Raw genomic sequence first — 21,784 nt, forward strand, 5'->3', positions numbered from 1 at the left:
TGTTTTCCATTGAGGTCAATTTTTCAGTGCTTTTTGCCCAGTTGATTTCCGACAGATATTGCTCCTCTAAATTCCTTCTGCTCCACGTTTTTCCTCGTGCGTTGCCTGAACTCCTGTCAGAATTTCCCTCGGAACCCGTCATGTGATTTGGCTTTCACCGTGTGGGAAGCTTAAGAGTGCCCATGAAGGAGGATATGAAGCATGTGGTTCATTATAAAGATATGCTATGGGTGCAAGCAGTTTTCTCAACAACCTCCAAATTCCAGACCTCTTTAAAAGTACTTTTTGGAGGCCTACATCATAGGCCGGTTAATCCTGGAATGAGTAAAATGTATTCATAGAAGCTCTGGTGTGCTATATATTTTACGAGCCAGAGACTAAGGTTTTTGTTCCATAAATAAGGCGACAGCTGGCAACATGGATTCCTTCCATCAAAGTGAAACAAAAGAGGTGATGGCTGAAAGGTTTAGAATTAATGTTTACCTTTGCCATAGCTCGGTCCAGACTATTGTTCGTCAGCCTTCCAAGCCCTTACTTAAGGGGAAAAGACCATATACAAATCATGCTGTGTCCCACCCCAAAAGGGCCCATCAAGCCTTAACTGCTTGGTCAGATCCCTTCAGCATGAGAGCAGAAGCAATCGCAGACATTTTCGGCCTAACTGGGTGTCATCAGTGAGGTGTAGTTTGTGCCTCTAGGCCCAGCAGATTCGGTGCCCATGTCTGGGCATACTAGTACAATCGGGGGTGACTAAAGCAACACAAAAACGATTCACCTTGAGTGGGATGGGGATGCCCACGCGCAGATCTCAAGACAAAACGTGTTTGGGGTTGCTTGTGGTCTCTTGAAAAGGGATATTGTCTTCCCCCTTCCTGTAATTTCTTGGCAGGCTGAAGAATGGTGGTCTGGAGGGTTGCTCAGAGCGATGCCAGAGGTTAAGATTAATTCAAAACCTTTCCGCCATCACTTCTTGTTTTCGTTGCAGCAACTCAGTTGCGTTGAGGCACTGTGAGACAGCACTGATGCTTAAGATACTTTTTTCAATTGAAGCAAAAAGGGCATTTTAAACAGTTTTTAAAATTCAAGGTAGTAGACTCAGATTGCGAGACACGCAGCACAGCTGAGGGCAAACCACGGAGAAGCGCCAATGAATGAACTTCAGGGATATTTGATGGTTTTCAGGAGGAGGGACCCTGGTATGATTTTAACACATAAGATGTTCTTTCTTCACTGACAAAGACTAAGGAGCAGTTTTTGTATAATTGAGAGAAGTGTGAAGTGAATGCCGGCCACAACGATAAACTACTTAGTTTTAGATTTTCAGGTAAGACAACAGCCACAATTTGAAGTCGTGTGGTGGGCATAAGGGGGTTTTGGACACACTTGGTTGTAGTAGTGCAGGTAAGTGTATATTAAAATGTCCATTTCCAATTAAACATACTTCTACACCATAAATGGCAGTCTCACAAAAGATAGTACCTTCTTATATGGAAGTTACATGATTGAACAATGCAGTCAACTTAATTATCTAGTGAGTGGTACTGGTCATCCTATGGGGTGGGCAAGACAAATTGGACCCTAGTGAATTCTTCAATTTCATGTGCACCAGCACCCCCAAGGCCTTAGAGCACAAGTGTGGCACAAACACTGGCACAAGAGTGCAGTTTGTGGAAGGTGCATGAAGGAGTAGAACATGTATCCAACCTCAAAACACAGGATGAACCAGAAATTAATTTATGAGCCAATATAAAAGAGTCCACACAGGATAAAATCGGAGGCATTAGGATTAGTTTCTAAAAGCCTCCATTTTGTTCAGCAATTTCTGGCAACCTCGAGGTAGTTCTCAATTTATAAAGCAGCCCTATCAACCAACTCCCAATCCTCCAAGTCCCCGCTCAAATGCTTGAAATTAAAACATACAATGATTACAACACATACATATTTTAATTAGAATACCATAGGACATCCAACCGTGTATTGAATTCTGAAGTAACACAAAGAAAGAGGATAGTTCGATCACCCGTAATCCTCTTAGCAGTGACATCGTGATCAGTGTTTCGGCAGATGGTACTGCTCGTCTTCTGTTTGCCTGTCCATTTCAGCTCATGCAACAAACATGTTAACAATTGGAGACTTTTACAAGAATAGTACATGAGTTTCAATGGATCAAGAAGTATGCCAAGAAAGAAAATGGAGGTTAACTGCTATCTTGCATTTGGGATAAACATACAAACAAGTGACAAAATAAATATTGCAAAATCTCTGGCTTCTCCACGCCTGAGAATATCCCATTACTGAGCTGGGGCTTCCAGCCCAATCTCTTGCTACTCTTCCCTAATAGGGTCTAGTTCAAGTCTTCAAGGTCACCCCTTCGCCTCTAAGGAGATCTTCTCAGACCCAGACTTTAAAGATTTCCCGCACCCTGTATCTGTCTTTCCTGGTTTTAGGGTTGCCAGAACCATTGTTTATCACAAATGTACATTGCTGGTTTTAAAAAGGTTCCCAAACAATTCTTCTAAAAGATACCAGGATTAAAGAGGTTCCAGCAATCTTCTCCACATCTCCCAGGTTGCACTCTCCTCCCTCCCTGTGGTGTGCCACACACTCCGGCATACCCACAGAGGGGGCTTACCTGGAGAAACCGGGAGAGGCTGGTGCCCACCCCCTCATTGGCGAATGGGTCCTGGGCAGCTGCAGAGGCACAGCTTAGGATGGCGGCAGAAGAAAGCAGCAGAAAGAAGTGAGCGAGGCCTAGCTGCATGCAGTCCTTGGGTGCCCCCACTACACCTTCGGCGTACAGAAGCCATGTATCTTCCCTGGTAAATGAACAAGGGGAAGCGCATCTCTGTTACTATGGCTACATGAGCTGTGATATCTAAGCCTCGTTTGAACCTGCAGAGTCTATTTCTCCACTGTGGTCTGGGAAGGCAATGCAACTTAATGCTTCCCCTAGTATGCCTGCCTATTGTCTGCCTGACTACTTTGTTGCCATAGCCTTTTCCCTGCCTTCTTCCCTAGTTCTTCTCCCTTTGTCTTGCTATCCACCCTTCTATCTCTGGGGCCTTCTTTCTGCCCTTATCCTCCCCAGATCAGCTGCCTCCTTTTGCCCTTCTGTGATTCTTCTCCGGTAACCTCCTGGAGACTACTTGTGGTGAGACTTGCTACATCCTCTTTTGCGTGTGCTCCTTCATGTCCCTGCCACCTGTGCTCCTGTTATCTCTGCGGTCCTCAGAATACCTTGCCTTCAGGTATGTCTACCTTTAGTGCTCTCATCAACCAGTGTTCTCCCAGAAACCTGCCATCTGGATACCTGGAGCATCCTGTTAACAGTTAGCTCTTCTGCCTTCCAGATTAGTGCTTGCACTTTTGTCACGACACATGAATTCTGGGACGCTGTCCCTTGGAATGGGGAATCAATCCCTGTCAATCTCTGGGCCGCACGATCCTCAGGATCAGAAAGAGATGGACTCCTAGCATTACACATCACCAGTGAACCTTGGGTTGGCGATCAGGACTCTGCCAAAAGAATGCCATACAAAATATCAGGCAAGATGCCCAGGGGGGAACCATGAAGTAAAGCCACAAAGGGTCTTCTTCGAGGTTGAACTCCCTAAACCTATTTCTTACTTTCCCCCTCCCTCCCTTCCTCCTTCCCTCCCTCCTGGTCTTGATCTCGGGCCATCTTTCGCCTCATTGATGCTTTGTTAAGCCCTCTGCAGAGTGCTTTTAACACCTTCCTATAGACCTCTGAAGCGTTCTTCAGCTGAATAGCTATTGGGGTTCCTTGTTTTATTTCCTTAGGACTTCCTTCAACCACCTCAGTCGCCCCTTGTCACCAAGTCCCTCTCCAAACTCTTCATAACAAATTCTGGAAGCCTCATCACCACAAGCCTACCACCTTATTATAGTCTCCAACCCTCTACTGAGGTACTCCAACATTCTTCCGCTGTTTCTCCATCTCTTGATCTTCTCCACCAACCCCCCCTTTTGCCGTCAATAACCTTCTCTTGACTTCCCCAACGTCCTTCTTGCCATCACCATCCTACTTCTGATGCTTTCTATCAACATCCTTCTGGTATTTCCCAACCACACCATCACCAACCTTATCCTGATGTTTTCCAACCTCCACCTTACTATCACTAAGCTCCCACTGACACATTTAACCAACCTCCTCTTGATGTCTCCAACGTCCTCCTCACCATCAGTATCTAACTTATTAACCAGCCCCTCCTTCCCCCTTTATGTATTTAAATACCTACTTCTCTCCTCCAGCCTTCCCGTCCGTACAACCACCTATGTGTGCTCGCCGTATTCACCACCCTACCCCCAAACTCCTGTCTCAAGCTCATTCTACAAACACCCTCACCACCAGAAAGGGCTTGCAGGCATTTACAGGGCTTTGGCCCGTCCTACTAAAGGGAACTCCGATGTGACAGATGGGATGGGGGCAATGGGGGCTGGTTCTTGGGCTCAATCCCTAGGGACTGACTATAGCCCTGATGTGAGAATTGCGATAGGCTTTTCTCTCCCATTGGACAGTCCTCGCTCTGCCTTCCACACCCTAGGCCTCTCTCTGGTGAAAGGGCCCTCAGGCGTTTTACTTCAGGTGTAGGGATTGGCTAATGGGCTCCAATTCGGAGGACAGCTCCCAGTTCTGATGTGTACCTTAGGTCTGGCTAGTGCCTCCTCTTGGGCATCTCTCTACGGTTCTCCTGCTCTGATCCTGCCCTTGGGAGTGGACTCCTTTAGCCTAACTATTCTTAACTGTATAAGAGTGGAGGCCTTGTGTGATGGCACGCTACCTGTCGAGTTCTTGTCTTAATTCTGGTCCCTCTCTAGATTTATTTGGGATTCCTGTAACCACATGAGCAGAGTAGAGCGTGCAGGCACTGCCAGTTCTGTTGGACTGCTGTACCTCAACCTGCGACAAAACAGGGACTAATGGAGGGCGACAAGGGTATCTTCCCTAAACCACCCTGGGCCCATCATCCTCTGGCTTAGGGAGGCATGCCGCCCCTTACCAATCCCTAAGAGTCAGGCAGGGGCCTTTGTCACAAGCTCAAAAATGCATCTCATACCCACAAGATAGATTTGTGTCATATGTCTTAAGCTTTATCAAAATAAAAGGTAACGCATTTGACAAGTAAAATCACAATCCACCATCTGGTATTGTGCAGGTTTTCCAGAAGACAGAAAAATGCCACAAGTCAGGGACTACAGATAGGGTAAAAGCACTGCATATGTTTAAACGAACAAATAAAAGGTGCAAATGTGCATCTGAGAAAATGCACCATCAACATATGCAACTGAGAAAATGAATAGTACACGTGATCTGGATGAAAGCAAGGTATATGTGTGAGCAAACATGCTGAATACTATAGACCTAGGCACACAGGTGCTATTCCCATTTACCTGGAAAAAAAGTGTACATGCGCAAATAGGCATATGAACAGTGCAAGAATGTATCCTGACTAACGCATATGGGCAAAACATTGCACACGCATAGAGTTGGGCAAAAGTACAGCACACATTTGCACTTTAGCAAATTCCTGGTATACTCAAGAACCTGGAAAAATACTAGGTGCACATAGTCAAATAAACAAATGCATGTGTGCCCTCCAGCAAATTCTTGTATGCTAGGGACACATTAGCTGCGTTTGTGTGAACTATTTCAAATGTACAGTGCATAAAGGTAAATGCATGATACATGCTTGCACACAGCCAAATACATGGAACATCTTGTCAAAGGCATGGTACAGGTGTGCACCCTTGCAAAGTTACGGTCACCTATGCTCCTGTGGAAATGTATGGTACCCACATTCACCTGGGTAAATTCACAGTGCATACATACACCTCAGTAAACACGTGCTAAATATGTTCAAAATGTATGGTAAACACATGCTCCCGGTCAAAGGTATGATAGAAGTGTGAATTCAGACAAATGCCCGTGACAAATCACGAGTTGGGCGTAACACCGGCGGTAATACTGCCGGCGGTATTAGCCCTACCGTCAAACCCCCCCGACGCTATTAGCGCCGGATCACGGGTTTGGCGGTAATGGAATTCCCCATCCCCCACTGGGCCCATTCGGGAATGCCCCATTCCCCCTTGGGCTCAATGGGGAATTTTCGCGCTCTTACCGCCGGCGGATTTCCCACCTGCGGTAATAGCGCACATTTTCGGTGGATTTCCCCCCAGCTCAGAGCTGGGGAGAAATCCGCCGAAGCCCTGATTTGGCGGACCCTTAAATCCGGCAGTAATAGCGTGACTGCCGGAATTCAGGATTACCGCCAAACTCGTGATGAGGCCCACATTCAGTTGGGTAGCCTTTCTATAGATGTGTCACTTGGACTGTGTGATGAAGTATCCTGCCTGGCCCTTGGAACAGAGGTTGGTGTGCCTGAGTGACGCGTACCACCAACCTGTATGCAGTGTTGAAACCGGTAGGTTGTGCCTCATCATGCCCCAGTCGTTTGGCTGGGGCCTGTCACGTTGGTACACCATATGCATTGAAACCCTCTAAGAGGACCCCCAAACATAAATAGGCTCATCTATCCACCTGAAACATGTGGCCATATTGCCATCACAGCCTGTCCTTTTGAGTTGTCAAGGGACCCCCCACACACCCTCCTACCCACCTCCTCTGAGACATGATAGCAGAGGAGTGTGCAACACAGAGGTTAAAAGCCCCTCTACAAGCCACCCAACTGTCCATTTCTGGGAGATTTGTCATCAACAACCACCCCCCCCTAAAATAAGAGATTTCATACTTCAGTAAATCCAAAATCATAAACCAAGCACTCCAAAACAATGCACAATAAATCCATAAAATGCTCCTGCTGAGCATCAGTCTTGCCCCTGACCAACTTGCCTATATAGATCAGCTAAAAGATCATCAGGACAATAGCTCGCCACATGCCCCTAACCTCTGCACAGTGTTTTGGAACACAAACTATCTGTTTCCCCTCAACCACAATTATACTGTACTCACCTCTGCTTCTTATCATTTCTTATTCCTTTCTATGAATTGATGCATAGCCACCTGCTATGTTATAAATTCGGTTATGAGTAAATCACTTGTCATATTTTGGTTGGGCCCACACTTAATAAAAGGCCCCTTACAAATACATTAACCAGGTAGTTGAAGGACTGCACCCGACTGTTCATGATGCTCATTTAGAAGAACGTAGAGAATCAGCAACATGGCACTGGATAAAAAACCCATTAAATAAATGCACACATACGTATATGAAGTGGGAGGCTTCACAGCACTGGGGAATATTCACAGCACTGGGGAATATTTAAAGACAAGCCATTGTTTGACTTGTGAATGATTTACATGGTTATCAAGAAGAACTAAAGGTTTACCCTAAGATATTTCACAGTTCTGTTTCCAAGGCCTTCAACAGGACACGTTGAGAGTCAGAAGCCAAATCCTCCAGACACTGACCCAACATGGCGTAGGTGGCCCGGAATGCAATGCCCCCAGCAGCCACCGTCCCTAAGATAGGAACCTTGTGAGCAAAGATGTGGACAACTTCCAGCCCACTGCCGGTGGCTTTGTGAAGCAGATTCACCACCAAATCCCAATCGATTTTCTTCCCCAGGGGACTTTGGATCTGCGATCTCAGCAGGTGCAGGGACTTGCCACTCCGTTCAGCCAGGCGGGCCAGGGAGAGGTCATCCAGGTCAAAGTCCTTTCGGTATGTGGTCAAACGCGCAAGCAGGAGGGAGGCATCGCAGGCAAAGCCTAGGCCAGGGACTGGCACCACTGCTGCGATACTAGCCAGAAGAGCAACCTTCCAGATCTCCTGGCCCAAGAGCACCTTCTTCCTCTGGATTATGTTCTCAGAGATGTTTGGGAGGGAAAGTAGGAATGCGCGGAGCTTGTACCCAGGAAGCTCTGCTTCCAGGTCCTCCTGTAGCCTTTGAAAGTCATACTTGTCCAGCTCAAAGCTAGAAATTAAAAAAACCTTTGATCTGGGCAGGCCTGCCTTCCTCAGGTTTTCTTCACAGTCTTTCCGAATATCGTCCAACATCGCCTCAGTGTCAACAAGCTTCCTTCTTTTCTTTCCTTGGGAATTCACATCATTGTCTATCTTGGTTCGGATAAAATAGAAACACTTGCCTTGCTTTGCTATCTCCTTGGCGAGCATCACATGGTTCTCTTTGAAGCGCTCTGAAGCAAGTATGATGAAGAAATCATAGGTGTGAAAGTTCACTAGCTCCAAGTAGTTCTCAGCCTTGAAATTGGGAGTGCCTATGCCGGGAAGATCCCAAATGGTGACGTTTTGATACTTGGGAGAGAGGTATGGCGTTGGCTTAATGGTTGTCTCAACAAGGCCAACAGGGGCTGCCCCTTCATCCTCATCGTCTAGGCCACGAAGAGAGTTCACAAAAGTGGACTTCCCATTTCCAGATTCTCCAGTCACAGCGATATTCAGCTTGGTGTCCAAGATGGCATCCAGACTGGACTGGATTAGGCGGACCACCCCAGCCAGCCCACCACTTTGAAAGGCTGCATGGATCTCTGCAATCTCTTTGTCACTGATGACCTCAAAGTCGGACTGCGTGGATCGCTTTAACCTGCTCAGAAGAAGAGAATCAGAACAACAGAAAAAAGGGACAACAAAAGAAAAAGTTAGTATAGTTGTGATTCAGACAATTAACTTCTATTTAGAGCAATGCACCAGGTCTTAACTCTTTTACATCAGTTTGCAAACCTCAATGGAGGACACCATATACTATACTACAATACCTGGTACTAGATCGTTTTTGGAAACCTGTCCCTGGAAGATCTTGCAGCCAGCATAGAGCATCAAATGGTTGTTTGAAATTAGGATTTATTACCCCTGGAAACCTATGTATACAGCTGAACATATTGCAGTAATTATGCAGCAAGTAAGATCAATTTCTCGAACCAGCATGTCCTTCCTGATGGGGAGTGGTGAGGATGTGGCATTGTTAGTTTGGTGGCATATCTTTAGCTCAAATAAATAGTTGTTCAATTCAACATTTCAAGGTTTAGGATTTTGGCTTGTACCGTAATATATTGTAAACACGATTTGCTGTGATTTGGATGAGTTTTCTATCCGACATCATTTTAAATGACTGACTGTAAAAGCCTCTCTGTGGACTCCTCTTCTGCACAAGGTAAGTAACGATGCCCAAACTCTGAGAACAGAACATTGTTAATCATATGGAAATGTAAGTCACATTAAAAAAACAGTGAAAGTAAAAGTAGAAAATCAAGTATGGAGGCTGACAAAAAGAGCCTAAAGACATGGGGTAAAGGTTTCAAGCTACTAGCCAGGCATAATAGGTCACAGGGTCCCTGCACAAAGCACTTCATTTCTTCTTCACCAAGAGTTCATTATCACTAGTCAGTGGCTAGTGGCGAGTGCACATTTTGAAACCTGCTAGAGATATGGTGTCTGTTAATTACCAGTTAAGTGACTTTTCTTTCCTTTGGTACTCTCCAATCCCAGGTAGAAGGACGAATCCCTGGTATTCATCACTTCTCTGCAAAGGGGAGCCACCCCCTTTGAGGCTAGGGGGATGGGCAAGTGGGACATCAATGGAAGGAATTTCCCTTCCCCCTTAGGGAACAAGGACTCCCGTTATGATGAGGAACCCCTAGGTCTAATACCATATCGGACTAGGCGAAAGTGGGCACTAGAGGCTGAATAAACATGTGCAGCACTGAGTCCTTAGCTATAATGTTTGTTTTAGGTTTTGATATTTGGATTAGCAGCAAGTTCCCGGGAGGGAGAGGTGTTGCCCACACCTCTTGTACTCGCATCAAAGGGTTGGACACCGTAATGTTTGCGCTGATAATAAGGAAGATGGCATTTTTCTAGTTTTTCATGTACAGGATTTAATTAGTGATTTAAATAGGTCAGCCGACACATGTTTTAACCCATCAGGGTCTTTCTCAAGGCAACATTGATTCTTGGCTGCCCATGGTTGATGGGTGACTGGCTTGCTGGTTGGACAATCCTGTTGGCAAAGTGGAGCTGGTTCCTTGCTCAGTTGAGTGTTTGCAGCGACCCACAGGTATCGGTGCCTTGGCTATCCTATAAAAGTTGGCCCCGGTGTGCTGCTGTGCCTTTCAGCTGTTGTTCTCCATCGGCTGGTCTCTAGATAGTGACCTTTCCTGAGACCTGAGGGGTTTAATGATAGCTCCAGCACACGAAATAAAGGCCAAATTAGGCCTCCTATGAGAAATGCATGCACCCAAAGGAAGGGAACAATGGCAGAGTGAAAGACTAGCCTTAAAACTGCAATCCTGCTAACAATGCCTTGCTAATCCAAAGATATGTACTTCTGCAGATGACATATGAAAGATTTGAAAATCAAAAGCACAATGTTGGCTGAGAGATGAACACAGCAATTTCATTGAAACTGTCAAACATCAACATTTCTTTTTTTTTCTTTGGTTTAATTTCAAACCTCAATAATTCATCCAGCAGTTCTCATCATTAAAAAATTAGAGGAACATCAAAACCATAGGGTATTAGCTCATTGTTCATTATCAGAGTGTGTTGAGTTCATACATCTACTTGTGTCATCCTCCCTGGTTTCAATCAATAAAGCACTTCATTTAGTGCAAATGTCAGTGAATAATTTTCTCCCAACATCAGGGCCGACCACCGGTCCTCCATGGAGTATGTTTTATCAGCTCTATGAATCGTCCTAGATGTCGAGTCCTTAGAGCCTTTACATCTGGACAAAGAAGCGCAACATGCTTTAGCGATTCCACCACCCCTTCTTCCTCTCAAAATCTAGTTTGTTTCGCTCTCCACGTGCCTGTAAAGCTTCAGCATCTGTTTAGTTGGATATATGTTGTACCTGAATCTCAGGAAACCATATCTGAGTTTGGTGCAGGGAAACTTTGTTAAGTATTTTGGGAGCTGGTTGCATCCCGTCCCTTCGTGGTGCAAGCCTTCAAGGAGCCGATGGTTATTTACATCCAGTCCTCTTGCCAGAGCTTTTTTTTTTAAACCTTCCCTGGATTAAGTATCAGGGTCTCTAGGTCCGTTGCTACCTGTTCCAGAAGTAGCTCATAAGAATCCTATTATTCTTTGTGAGTTCTTTTTTTAGAATTTCATATGGTATTGCAGCCTCCTGCAGGGTGCATTTCCTAAAGAGGTTTAGCGTTTTCCACATGACTCTAGCCAGTAGCGATACAAGACCCAACTCGAATCTTATCATCGACATTGATATGTCACGTGGAACTTGCAAAATTGTTCTCCAAAAGACTCCCTCATAGGATGACCACACCTTTGCTGAAGTGCACAAGAAGGCCTCCGCTCCATGCGTTAAGACAGGGACAGCCTTTAAGTTGTAAAAAACTAGCGCTGGCTTGATCGACAGTTTCCCATCCTTTAGTTGTATCACTCGTGCCTGGACTGAGGTTTTTTTACCCTAATTTGTCTTGTGGTGCATCACAGATGCTAGAGTTTAAGCACGCACCCCGGTAAGTGGTATGTGAGATTATCTCCAAAACTCCTGAATTTAGGTGCAACCTGAAGGTTTTTTCTTTTATAGCGTCTATCTGTACGCCGCACCAAGATGTGTGATTTTGCAGCGTAGATTTCCAATCCATTGGCTGACATGAGGCCCTGCTGGGCATTCAATCTGCGCTGTAGCCTTATCAGGGTTTGGTCGATCAGGACCAGGTCGACGGCATAAAGCATCCATCCCAAGTCCTGATCTCTGATCTTCACAGGAAATGATCTTGATGTTTTCAATGAGTCTGGCAGATCACTTAAGAATAGATTGAAGAGGGTTGCTTCAGGCCCTTGTGTGTATACATAGCCTCTGTGAGTGCCCCCTGTGTGTTTAATCTGATGCAGACTTTGGTCGAGGCATACAGTGCTTTATTTGCGCCAGGAGGTCAGCGGGGCAGCCCCAAAGATTCAGCTTGGCCCATTGCAACCACATGTTGACACTGTCAAATGCATTCCTCAGGTCGATAAAGGCAAGGAACACTTTGCTTCGTTTGTTATGTGCCCTCCATTTTCATTTTGGTAAAGATTCAAGTTAGTCCATAACCCTCTGGCAAACCCAGTTTGACGGGGGTCGATTCTGTTTGCTGCAGCTATCCACTTCCATAGGTGGATTAGAATTAAGGACGCGTACAGTTTGCCCAAAATGTCCTAAAGGGCGATCAAACAAAAATTCACTGTGTATATTTCCTTTCAGGCGACTAAACACCACTTAAAAACAAAAACAGACAGCAGATAAATAAAAATATATGTGTGAGTGACCAAAATGAACAGGAGCCCTTCAAATAAAATTGCCATGTTAATAAAGATTGCTGTTAGCAAAGTAAAAGGGAGACTGGAGTAACTAAAATGACATTTTTAATGGACAGTGGGGCTGACTGCAACACAAAGATTAAAAACAAAATGCACCACACTCCTGGCTATGCTCAGGCCTTCCCATTTGATAAACAGCTACTTTGAACTTGTCACACCCAAACAGAAGGATGTGGCCAGATGGTGGGCTGTATGGCTGCAATCAAGTGAAGCTGAACTTTGAAATATACCCTAACTTGAAGACATGTTGTGGACAAAAATCCTGACTTCACTGCCATAAATAAAGATATAATCTTTGCTGCCCCCAATAGCACTGCTTTTGGGCCCCACCAGAGTGATTATCATTTTATTGCAGGCCTGAACGTACAGTCTAATCCCCAGGACTGGACCACATCGTTTCAGGGAAATGAGACCAAGAACCAAACATGAAACAGTTGTTTTTATGTATAAATATATCATCATTGACTTTCATTGAAAATGTCTTTTTATTCAATAACTGAGATCATAATGGTTACAGACTTGTGGCTGGTGTCAATTTTAAGGTAATTTCCATGGAGGGGCTTAGAGAGTAAAAAGGTCTTGCATTAAGACAGCTGCCTAAAAATCACCAAAGAAGACCTGCTGAAAAATCATCGGGTGGAAATATTGGAAGAGTGCTGGAGATTCGCATTGCTGGGGAAACTAGAAAACAGAGGCTGTGATACTTAGCTGGAGCCCATACTGGGATGGATGCTGTGGGTTCCATTGACTGAAGTGCTGGCCAGAATCCTGTTTTTCCCCAAAAGCTACGCCCTGCTCAGTCTCCATGAGTGCCACCCCAGAGATTTCAAAAAGTAAGTAGATTGTCCAACAGAATTTCAGTGAGGGGATCCATTTAATTAACCTAGTCCCTTTCATTAGTGGGTTCCCTTTCAATAGTGGGTGGGGGAGAAATTGTGTAGACCCTAAGCATATTTGGCTGTATATTGATTTAATTAACTCCCAAATAGATTGGCGCAGCGGGGAGCTCGGAAGAATTTGAAACTTCTCTCTTAGCGGGAATAATGTTATAGCCACCTAAATTAATTGGAGTGTCCTTGCCACCAAAACAAAATTGATAATTGTTCCATTCCAAACGTTACCTTTAAAACAGAATTGATCATTTTCACCATTCAGAAACCATGCCTTTAAAACAAAACGGTATTTGTTCCATTCCCAAACCTTGTACTTCTATAAAAAGGTGTTTTTGCCACCAAATAAAATTCTCAACTGTCACCCCTCCTTAAACATTGTATTTAAACAGAGGGGTGCTTTTGGCCCCAAACTAAATTCCCAAACTGTCACCATTCCCTACACCTTGCCTTTGAATAGAGGGAGTGATGCATATCACTGAGGCATGGGTTTTTGGTGTTGGGGAGAGATTGCTTTACAAAAAGGAAAACCTCATGTCTCCAGCATGGCATTGTAGAATGTGCAATTTGTTTTAAAATCAAACCTGTGTTTGCTTGCAATCTAAATCTTCTTAAATCATATTTGGCTGTGTGAACGTCATTGTGTGTGAAGCTTTGTTTTGTGCAACAAAGAACGTGGCATGTGTAACATAAACAGAACCTCATTGAACCTATACTTTAAATAAATATACATTCTTTCTGTACAACGGCCTGGTTCTTGCCTCATTGTTGGCACAGGTGGAGGGCTCCACTGGGCTATATATGAGTCATAAGTAGGACGTAATTGGATCCTAAAATAAATGGTCTATTATAGGCTTGTTTTAATGGGTGCAAGGGTGGTGACTCCCTATGTTGATCGTGGTCTCCCAATATATCATTACAAATTGGGGGCTCATGCCGGGATTTTGCTTACTGTCTTTTGACTCATGACAGGTGCATTGTGACAGACTACTCATCCTGGTGTAATCGCATTGAGGTGGAGAGAAAGTTGGTTTTGCTTTGTTAAAGGGCCACAAAGACTTGATCCCGGAGTTCCAGGGAGGAGTATACGTGAAAAGGAGATTAATTAGAAATTATTTTGATTTTGCATTGTGGGTGGAAATCAAGCAGGAACAGGGTGATTTTGCTGCTGTGCAAATAATCTAATCTTTGGAAAGGTGCAAAAAACATTTTAAAATGACTACCGTAGGAGTGTGAGAGGCCAGGAAACCTCTCCTGGCTAAGTATTTCATTCGAGAAGAATAGAATGAGGGCAAAGCGGGGAGCTGGCAGACTAAAATGATAAAAGAAACCTCAGTAGAAAATGATATTTGGCAGGATCATGGCATTTTGCGTCAAGCATAACCGAATTTTACATGACCCAAAATATTCATGATGAGCAGATTCGAATGGCTCAACTCACAGCTCATTTATATTTTCTGGAAGAGTGAGTGCAAAATAGGGAGGCTGAGTCAGACTGAGAAATATAAACAGGTTCAGAAAGAAATCAGACAGTTAGAAGACAAAAAATCTGGCTCTGTTGTGCGTTAAGTAAAACAATAAATCTTCATTGAACAATTACAAAATGAGGTAAAAACCCACACATAGGCCAGTGCAGAGCGAGAAATATAGTTTGCTGCCCTGAAAGACACATCCAAAAAGAGTGTAGAAACTCTGAGCCACGTCCAATGGATATTAAATGACCAAACTGGTTATAACAGAGGGTTGTTAGATGACATTGTGGACCTGAAACAACAAATTAGGGCATTCGAAAGGGAAAACAGTCAGATAATCATCAAAGCATGGACTCACAACAGGAGTTTGACAAAATGCTTCAGGATTGAAATATTCTGAAGCAACAGAATTTACAACGAAGTAAAGACCAAGATGGATCAAAATTGGAAAGGGATGCAGAGAAAGGTCAATCAGATTCTCAGGAAATTACTAGAATGAGGCAAGAGAACATGGAACTTATGGAGCGTGTGAGGCAGGCAGGCAGAAGCTGACCTGCCACAGGCAGCAAATTGTAGGGGTGCGTTAGAGAAAGACAAGCGCATAATACAGCACTCCCAGAAAGAAAATGAAGCATTTCAGGAGGAATTAAAGCAAATGAATGGTTAATTGGTAGCTCAGAGTAGGGTGCTAGAGACTAGTCAGTACTTGGTGTCCGAATTAAAAGGCCAGCTCTCTGAATACCACCAGGAAATAAGGACAGAGAGAAGCAGGTGTGAGAGTCTCACAAAGGAAATTGAAAATTATAAACAGGCTCTGAAGCACCCTGACCAACAAGGATACGGGACAAGGCCCACTGATCAAGGTAAGACGCCCCTCCCATCAGGTGCCTCAAGCCAGTCATCTGCAATCACCCAGGTACAAATATGAACTGACATCAATCATGCCACAAACAAACATGTGAACATGAGGCAGTTGGACTTACCCAGGCTTAGACAAACTGATCCTGAAGGCCAGTCCTTGTCTGATATTGACAAGTATTCTTCTCTACCATACAGAAGCGAAGGGGGCCAGACCAGCGTGTCCTGGGAGATTAAAAAGAATACTGTGAGTAATTCAGACGATGAAAACTCCTATGATGAGAAAGATGAAGCTGGGACTACCAAGAGACCACCTCGCCCACTTTGCTGGAGGAGAAAAGCCAGCTTCAGCCTAGAAAGGGCATACAAAAAAACCTCCATACATTCAGGGGAAGAGAGGAGTTTCACAGACTCCCTGGAAGGTGGGATGAAGACACTGTTCTATTTTGGGCCTACAAGTACATAGACAGTGACCCCGAGAGTTCACTGTGGTCCAGACGAGAGGAGTTCAGATCCTATGAGTCTGGGGCATATTCCCAATCTTACAGCGATAGGGAGAACCTAGAGGACAGGGAATGGAGTACAAATAGCAGGTCTGAGTCAGAAAATGAATGGGCTCAGGTGCAGAGGAAGAAAAAGACAGTGAAACAGAGCAATGGTTTGTTAAAGAACCAATAAGACAAATCAAAGCCATGAAGAGCTTCCTGATGCCATAGTACAAGAATGGTATGGGAGCATCTGGAACTTTATGAGCAGATGATGGCACCACTCCAGATCAGAAATGATGTGAACTGTAAAGCATTTTCTAAATGGACTTTTCACCTGAGTACTCCAGTTTCTTTGCAGGACTGAAGGACCATGATCATTATAAATAGTCCACATATAAGATGGCCATTTTGAAACATTTCTCTTCCCAAAGAAACCCACAGGAGGCCCGTAAGGCTACATATAATTTGCAATGTGGTTAGGATCAGGCGCCTAGGGAAATTGTGCAGGAGTTAAAGCGTGCCTTTGCAGACTTCCCGGCGGGTGAACACCCATAATAGGGACTTCGTGACTGCTTATTTTCAGGCGCTCCCCAAATACATTATAACTCAGTTGGTGCGGGATTTTCATGACCACAGGATTCTGTATTGGGTAATTGAACAAGCCACCAGGATCTGTAAGGTCCCAAAGCCCACTGAGAGGGGAAAAACACCCCCCCAAGACCCTAAACCATCTAACAACCCTGCTGCTGCAAAGGTGGAGGAGGTGAGAACTACTGCTTGTGAGAGACCTGAGGGTATCCTCACTCCTTCTCCCCCTGGATCCTCTTCTCAGGTGGCCAGGGAAAGGCCATTGCTTGTGGATCCTGACCCTGGGTGTGGAGAAGCGAGGGAGGATCACCTGGGTGGAGGGTGAGTGGGGTGCCCACAGGCGAGACATGGTATGGCTTGTTCCCTATTCAAGATCAACTTAACCCTCCCCCAGCCTTTATGGGCTACTGTAAAACCTCTCCCCTCACTTCCCCACATTTTACCTCCGACAGTACTGGGACGAGGAAGAGGCGACTAAGAGTAATGAAAACTAAAACCCAATTTCACCACTCTAGTACTGGGACGAGGAAGATGCCTGCAGAGTATTTTGAAGGTCAGACATGTCCCTTTAGCTATAGTCAGGCAAGCTCAATTGAGAGTCCACACCTGCAACCTGTTAAGTGATTACAGGTGTATAAAGGCACACCAAAGGAGCAGCAGAGAGAGCAACAGGGAGACCTGTGTGGGAGAGACCAGCAGGGGACCCTACTCGTCAGGAGGGAGCTGTGGTGGGTCCTGAGACAAAGCCAGGACGCTGGCAGGTGTCCCAGAGATCCTTTGGAGCTGAGGGCGAGTCGGGCCGTTAGGTTGCCACAGGTGTGGGAGCCTCCATGGTCAGCAGAAAGCAGCTGGAGTTGTGAACAAGGGAGAAAGAAGATAAGACGCTGCCCGCATCCGTGGAGAACAAGCGGAGCTGCCGGCGAATGCATGGAAACATCCGGAGTGCGAGCAGGGCTCGCAGAGACCGGCCTGCCAGCCTGTGAAGCAGAATGGAAGCTGCATAGAGTGCTGATGAGTGCAAGGGAAGATCACTCAAAGCCGGGGCACTCCTAGGGGGCTATGCATAAGTAATGAAGTACCGTATGAATAATATTGAATCCCAAAACTAAATGAAAACTTGAAAAAAAGTTAAATCACGCACATTGAATACCGAACTGATAAAATCCAAAAAGGAAAGTGCCCATTTGAAAGCAGCCTACTAAAAAGAGTGCAAGTGTAAAGGAGTGGACAGAAAGGTGCGGAATACATAAGACCACCTCAAGTGAACTTTATGAAGGGATACAGTGTGGCAAGGCCAACGACTGGCATAAGACGTGTGACACATAATGGCAAAGCCAAGAGGCTAACCAGGAGAAGCCAGGAAAGTGTGCACCTGCACATAAAGCCAAGAGGCCGACAAAGAAGCCAAGTGAACGGGAATCTGTACACAGGGGCAAATACAAAAGAACCTGTGTGGGCTGAAGAGCCTAGGGATCCTGGTTGCACAACCTGTGGTGGGTGGAATGTGTGGTCTGCGCCCAGACCAGGGAGCCGTGAATTGTGAAATCCAAAGACATTGTGAAATAAACCAAGAAGGAGCATTGTGAGTGAACTGGTGATGCAATCCAAAAGGAGGGTCAAGTTGAACTAGAATTGTGTTGAACTTTGAAAGATTGAAACAAGCACAAGTTGTTATGTTGAAGTTTTGTGGAAGGGGACCCTAAGACTGAACAAGTTGCTACGATGAAGTCTTGGGGAAGGGAACCCTGTGACTTGATGAACTGAAAATGCTGTCTGAAGGACGCAGCCTCAAAACCCCTTTTATTTTGAACTGTGTTGCCTTAAACTTGGGGAAGGGAACCCCGAAGATTGTGTGGAACTGTATTGCATTGAACTTGGCAAATGTAATCTTGAGACTTTTGTGGAACTTTCTTGAGCTTGGGGAAAGGGAGCTGAAGAAGAAGCACAGAACCTTGTGTTGTTCACCATTTATTTTATTATTGACATCCATACACATTGTTAAGCTTTAGTTGCAAGGGCAAGGATAGGTTTTGGACCCAGACAGACTTAAGTTGAATTAGTTGACTCAGACTTTCCTTAGTTTCGTTCAGGTAGGGAAATCCCACCTTAGCATAGGGCAAGTTAGGCCTTATACCATCCTGACGTTTGAGTTAATAAACAATGTTCTTTTAACTTTGAATCTGTTGTCTGTGTCTTGCTTCATGATGCCTTCACACCATCCTTTGGACCTGGAGACAGGGAGGCCTAATAATAACGATCCAGCCATCAAGCAAAACAGAAGGCAGAAGGGACTCCCCACCCCGGCCCAATCGAATGGTAGTCAGGGAGGGGTCCAGAACATTGATCCCTCTGAACCTGCCACCTATGTAAGCCCTAGGTACAAGGGTACCAAACCAATCCTGGGTTATGTATACACTCGCCCGGCCCTTGGGGGGGACTCCAACTAGATAAGTACATCCTCGGGAAACTTCCCTCAGGAGAGAAGTATCAGTCCACCTCCCAACATGGACTTCTTCCCCAGATACCCCCAAACCAGAACTTCCAAAACAATCCTCCTCTCTCTCCCGCTTCCAGGACAATAGATCTCTGAACCCGGAAGAATGGAGACCCTGGATGGAAAATTATGGGGGAAATTTCCAGTACCCAAGCTACTTTGGGGGAGGGACATTTACCCTTTTCGTGAGCAGCAGAGGTACGACTCGAGACCTCCCTACAACCCATAAATAGTCTTGGAGCTGGAGCAACAGGTCTAGCAACTGACAGACGATCTGGGGCACATATGAGGGCTCAGTCCAACCCTCAACCTAACACTGCTTCCCAAAATTCCCCAAGATCCAGGTCGGATGTCCCGGGGGGAAATGACAGCCGAAAACGTCTGACAAGCCACAGGTTCCTCAGGTGGGGCCCGGGTGGAGGGGAGATGCCAAGCCCTAAAAGAAGCTTCCTTTCTCACCCAGACAGAACGCCTAGAGACCTCTCAGCCTGAAAGTGACTCTTCTATCCCCGGGAAGTACGAACCCAAAGACCAAAGGGTAAGTAGGAGAGGTTAAAGAAGAACCAGCATTGTGCAGGAGCTCAAGATCATCCCCTTTGAAAGAGAAGAGTCCCTGGAGGATTCAGGTAAGCAAACCTTCTCTTTCAGGAACGGGGAAATCCCTCCCAAAGAAAAATTGGTCTCAAAAGACCCTGAGTTGGACAGGGTAAGTATGGAAACCGACCCAGATCAGGATACTATTCAACCCCAAAAATGTGAGCCAGACAAGGTAAAAACTGATGTTTCTCCCCCAAAACAGGCTTGGAGAACTGCCTCCAGGTAAAGGGGGACAGCAAAGAATTGGGGGACAAGGATTCCCCGAAGCCGTCCATTGTACGTTTCTTACAGATTCCTGATCTCCGTCACAAAAAAAAGAAAAAAAGAAAAATAATTTTTAAAAATATCGCCCAAGTTCACACAGTGTCGTAGTTCAATATAAAAAAAAAAATGACAGCCGGGCTAGCAAATAACTAAGGCAGAAAGAAGGCAGATTTTATGCACCGGTCAAGGTGCAGGGTCATTGTGAATTATCAGCTCTAGTGGACACTGGATCCCAAGCCGCCCTCCTGTACAAACAGGCCTCTGACCAACTAAACTCAGGACGGGGGGGGGAGGGTCACCAAATTCCCCTCACTCCACTTCTCAGACAACTCCAGAATTTCGAAGGGAATTACATTTCCGTTGAAAGGAATGCAGATCTGGAAATAAAAATTGGGCGACATCGATGATTAAAACATCCAGTGATAGTTGTGAGTCCAGAAGGTTCACCTTGTTTAGGGAATGATCTCATGAGGAGGTTATCACCTCTGATTGACTGTGTAAACAAGGACCCCTGGACCCAGACTAACCAGCCTATCAAACTAAAAATAAGTACTAATTATGTAAGCATTAATGATACCTGCCATTTAATTGACCAACGCTCTGAGAAAGTAGAATTCCAATTCAGGAATATCCACATCCTAGACATCACTGTCATCCATGTAGGAGAACAAACTTGTGATGGGAATCCTTCTCCATTCTTAAAAATCAACCTTCCTCCCAGTTTTAAGTGGCATTAGCGAACACTCAAATCAGAAGAAACATTGGGCCTCATTACAGGGTGGCTGGTCCAGTAAAATCGATGCCGGTATTACCGTACCGGCATCGTTTAACGGATCGGAGTATTAGGAGCCGTGATGCCGTTGTCACCGGGATTGGCAGGGATCCGCCGTGACTGGCCTCACCCTTGCCGGTATGAGCGTCGACATGCGGCAGCCGTGCCAGTGACACCGGCATACCGCAGTTAAGTGCACATTATGAGGTGCATGGACATGCAATTACCGGCATGGACATGCCGGTAAAAACGGATACAATTATGCTGTTAACACCGGCATCGCAGTTCAGGCATTAATAGGAATCTGGTGTGTAGAAACCTGCCAGGGGTGCACACAATCTGCACAGGTGGAGGCAATGGAGTCTGGTACAGCACAAAAGGAGCACTCTCACACACCACACCCCTCCCAAATCCACAATGCTACCATTAGCACTTGCTGTACTGGAGCTGAAGGACATGCATGCACTGCTACTCTTTGAGGAGGCAGTCAGCCAGAGAATGCAGCGGAGGAGCAGGAGGAGGAGGGTGAGATTGGGCCAGCACATACTAATTGTGCAGGCCGTTGTTCCCCGCAGGCAGTCACCAATCCCTCGGCTAAGTGCCAGCCTCTTCAATGTAACTCCTGCTCAGATCTACACCCTGAACCGGCGGGACAGGGACACCATCACCACAATAGTGGACCTCAATCATGATGACATGGTGAGCATGATCAATAACCGGACAGTCATCCCCCCCCTGCTGAAGGTAGCGTCAGTGCTACACTTCCTTGCCACAGGTACTTATCAGCACAGTGGGGCAGCTGCATCGAATCTCACAACCCTGTCTCTCCCGTGTGCTCAACCAGGTCCTAGTTGCACTCCTGAAACACGCAAGCGACCACATTAAGTTACCATGGACTGCGGAGGAGGTGAATGCAACCAAAATAGCATTCTATGCACTGGCAGGCATGCCAAATGTAATTGGTGCCCTCGACTGTACACATGTGGAGCTGGTTGTCCGGCATGCTGTGGAGGTAGTGTACCGCAATAGGAAGCTGTA

General features: G+C 45.6%; 1 protein-coding gene across 3 annotated transcripts in view; it reads right to left on the reverse strand.

The window, feature by feature from the left end:
• Positions 1–1,925: 1,925 nt before the first annotated feature.
• LOC138530023 (immunity-related GTPase family Q protein-like) overlaps positions 1,926–21,784 on the reverse strand; it is a 187,415-nt gene continuing 167,556 nt past the window's right edge. For all 3 annotated transcript variants that reach the window (XM_069640878.1, XM_069640879.1, XM_069640877.1), the window contains exon 4: positions 1,926–8,586. In XM_069640878.1, the coding sequence (XP_069496979.1) occupies positions 7,380–8,586 (1,207 nt within the window). In that variant the 3' untranslated portion in view covers positions 1,926–7,379. The remainder of the gene's footprint in view (positions 8,587–21,784) is intronic.

Source organism: Ambystoma mexicanum, chromosome 1q, assembly GCF_040938575.1.
Source record: "Ambystoma mexicanum isolate Mex_15411 chromosome 1q, UKY_AmexF1_1, whole genome shotgun sequence".
In the NCBI taxonomy this organism is placed as follows: domain Eukaryota; kingdom Metazoa; phylum Chordata; class Amphibia; order Caudata; family Ambystomatidae; genus Ambystoma; species Ambystoma mexicanum.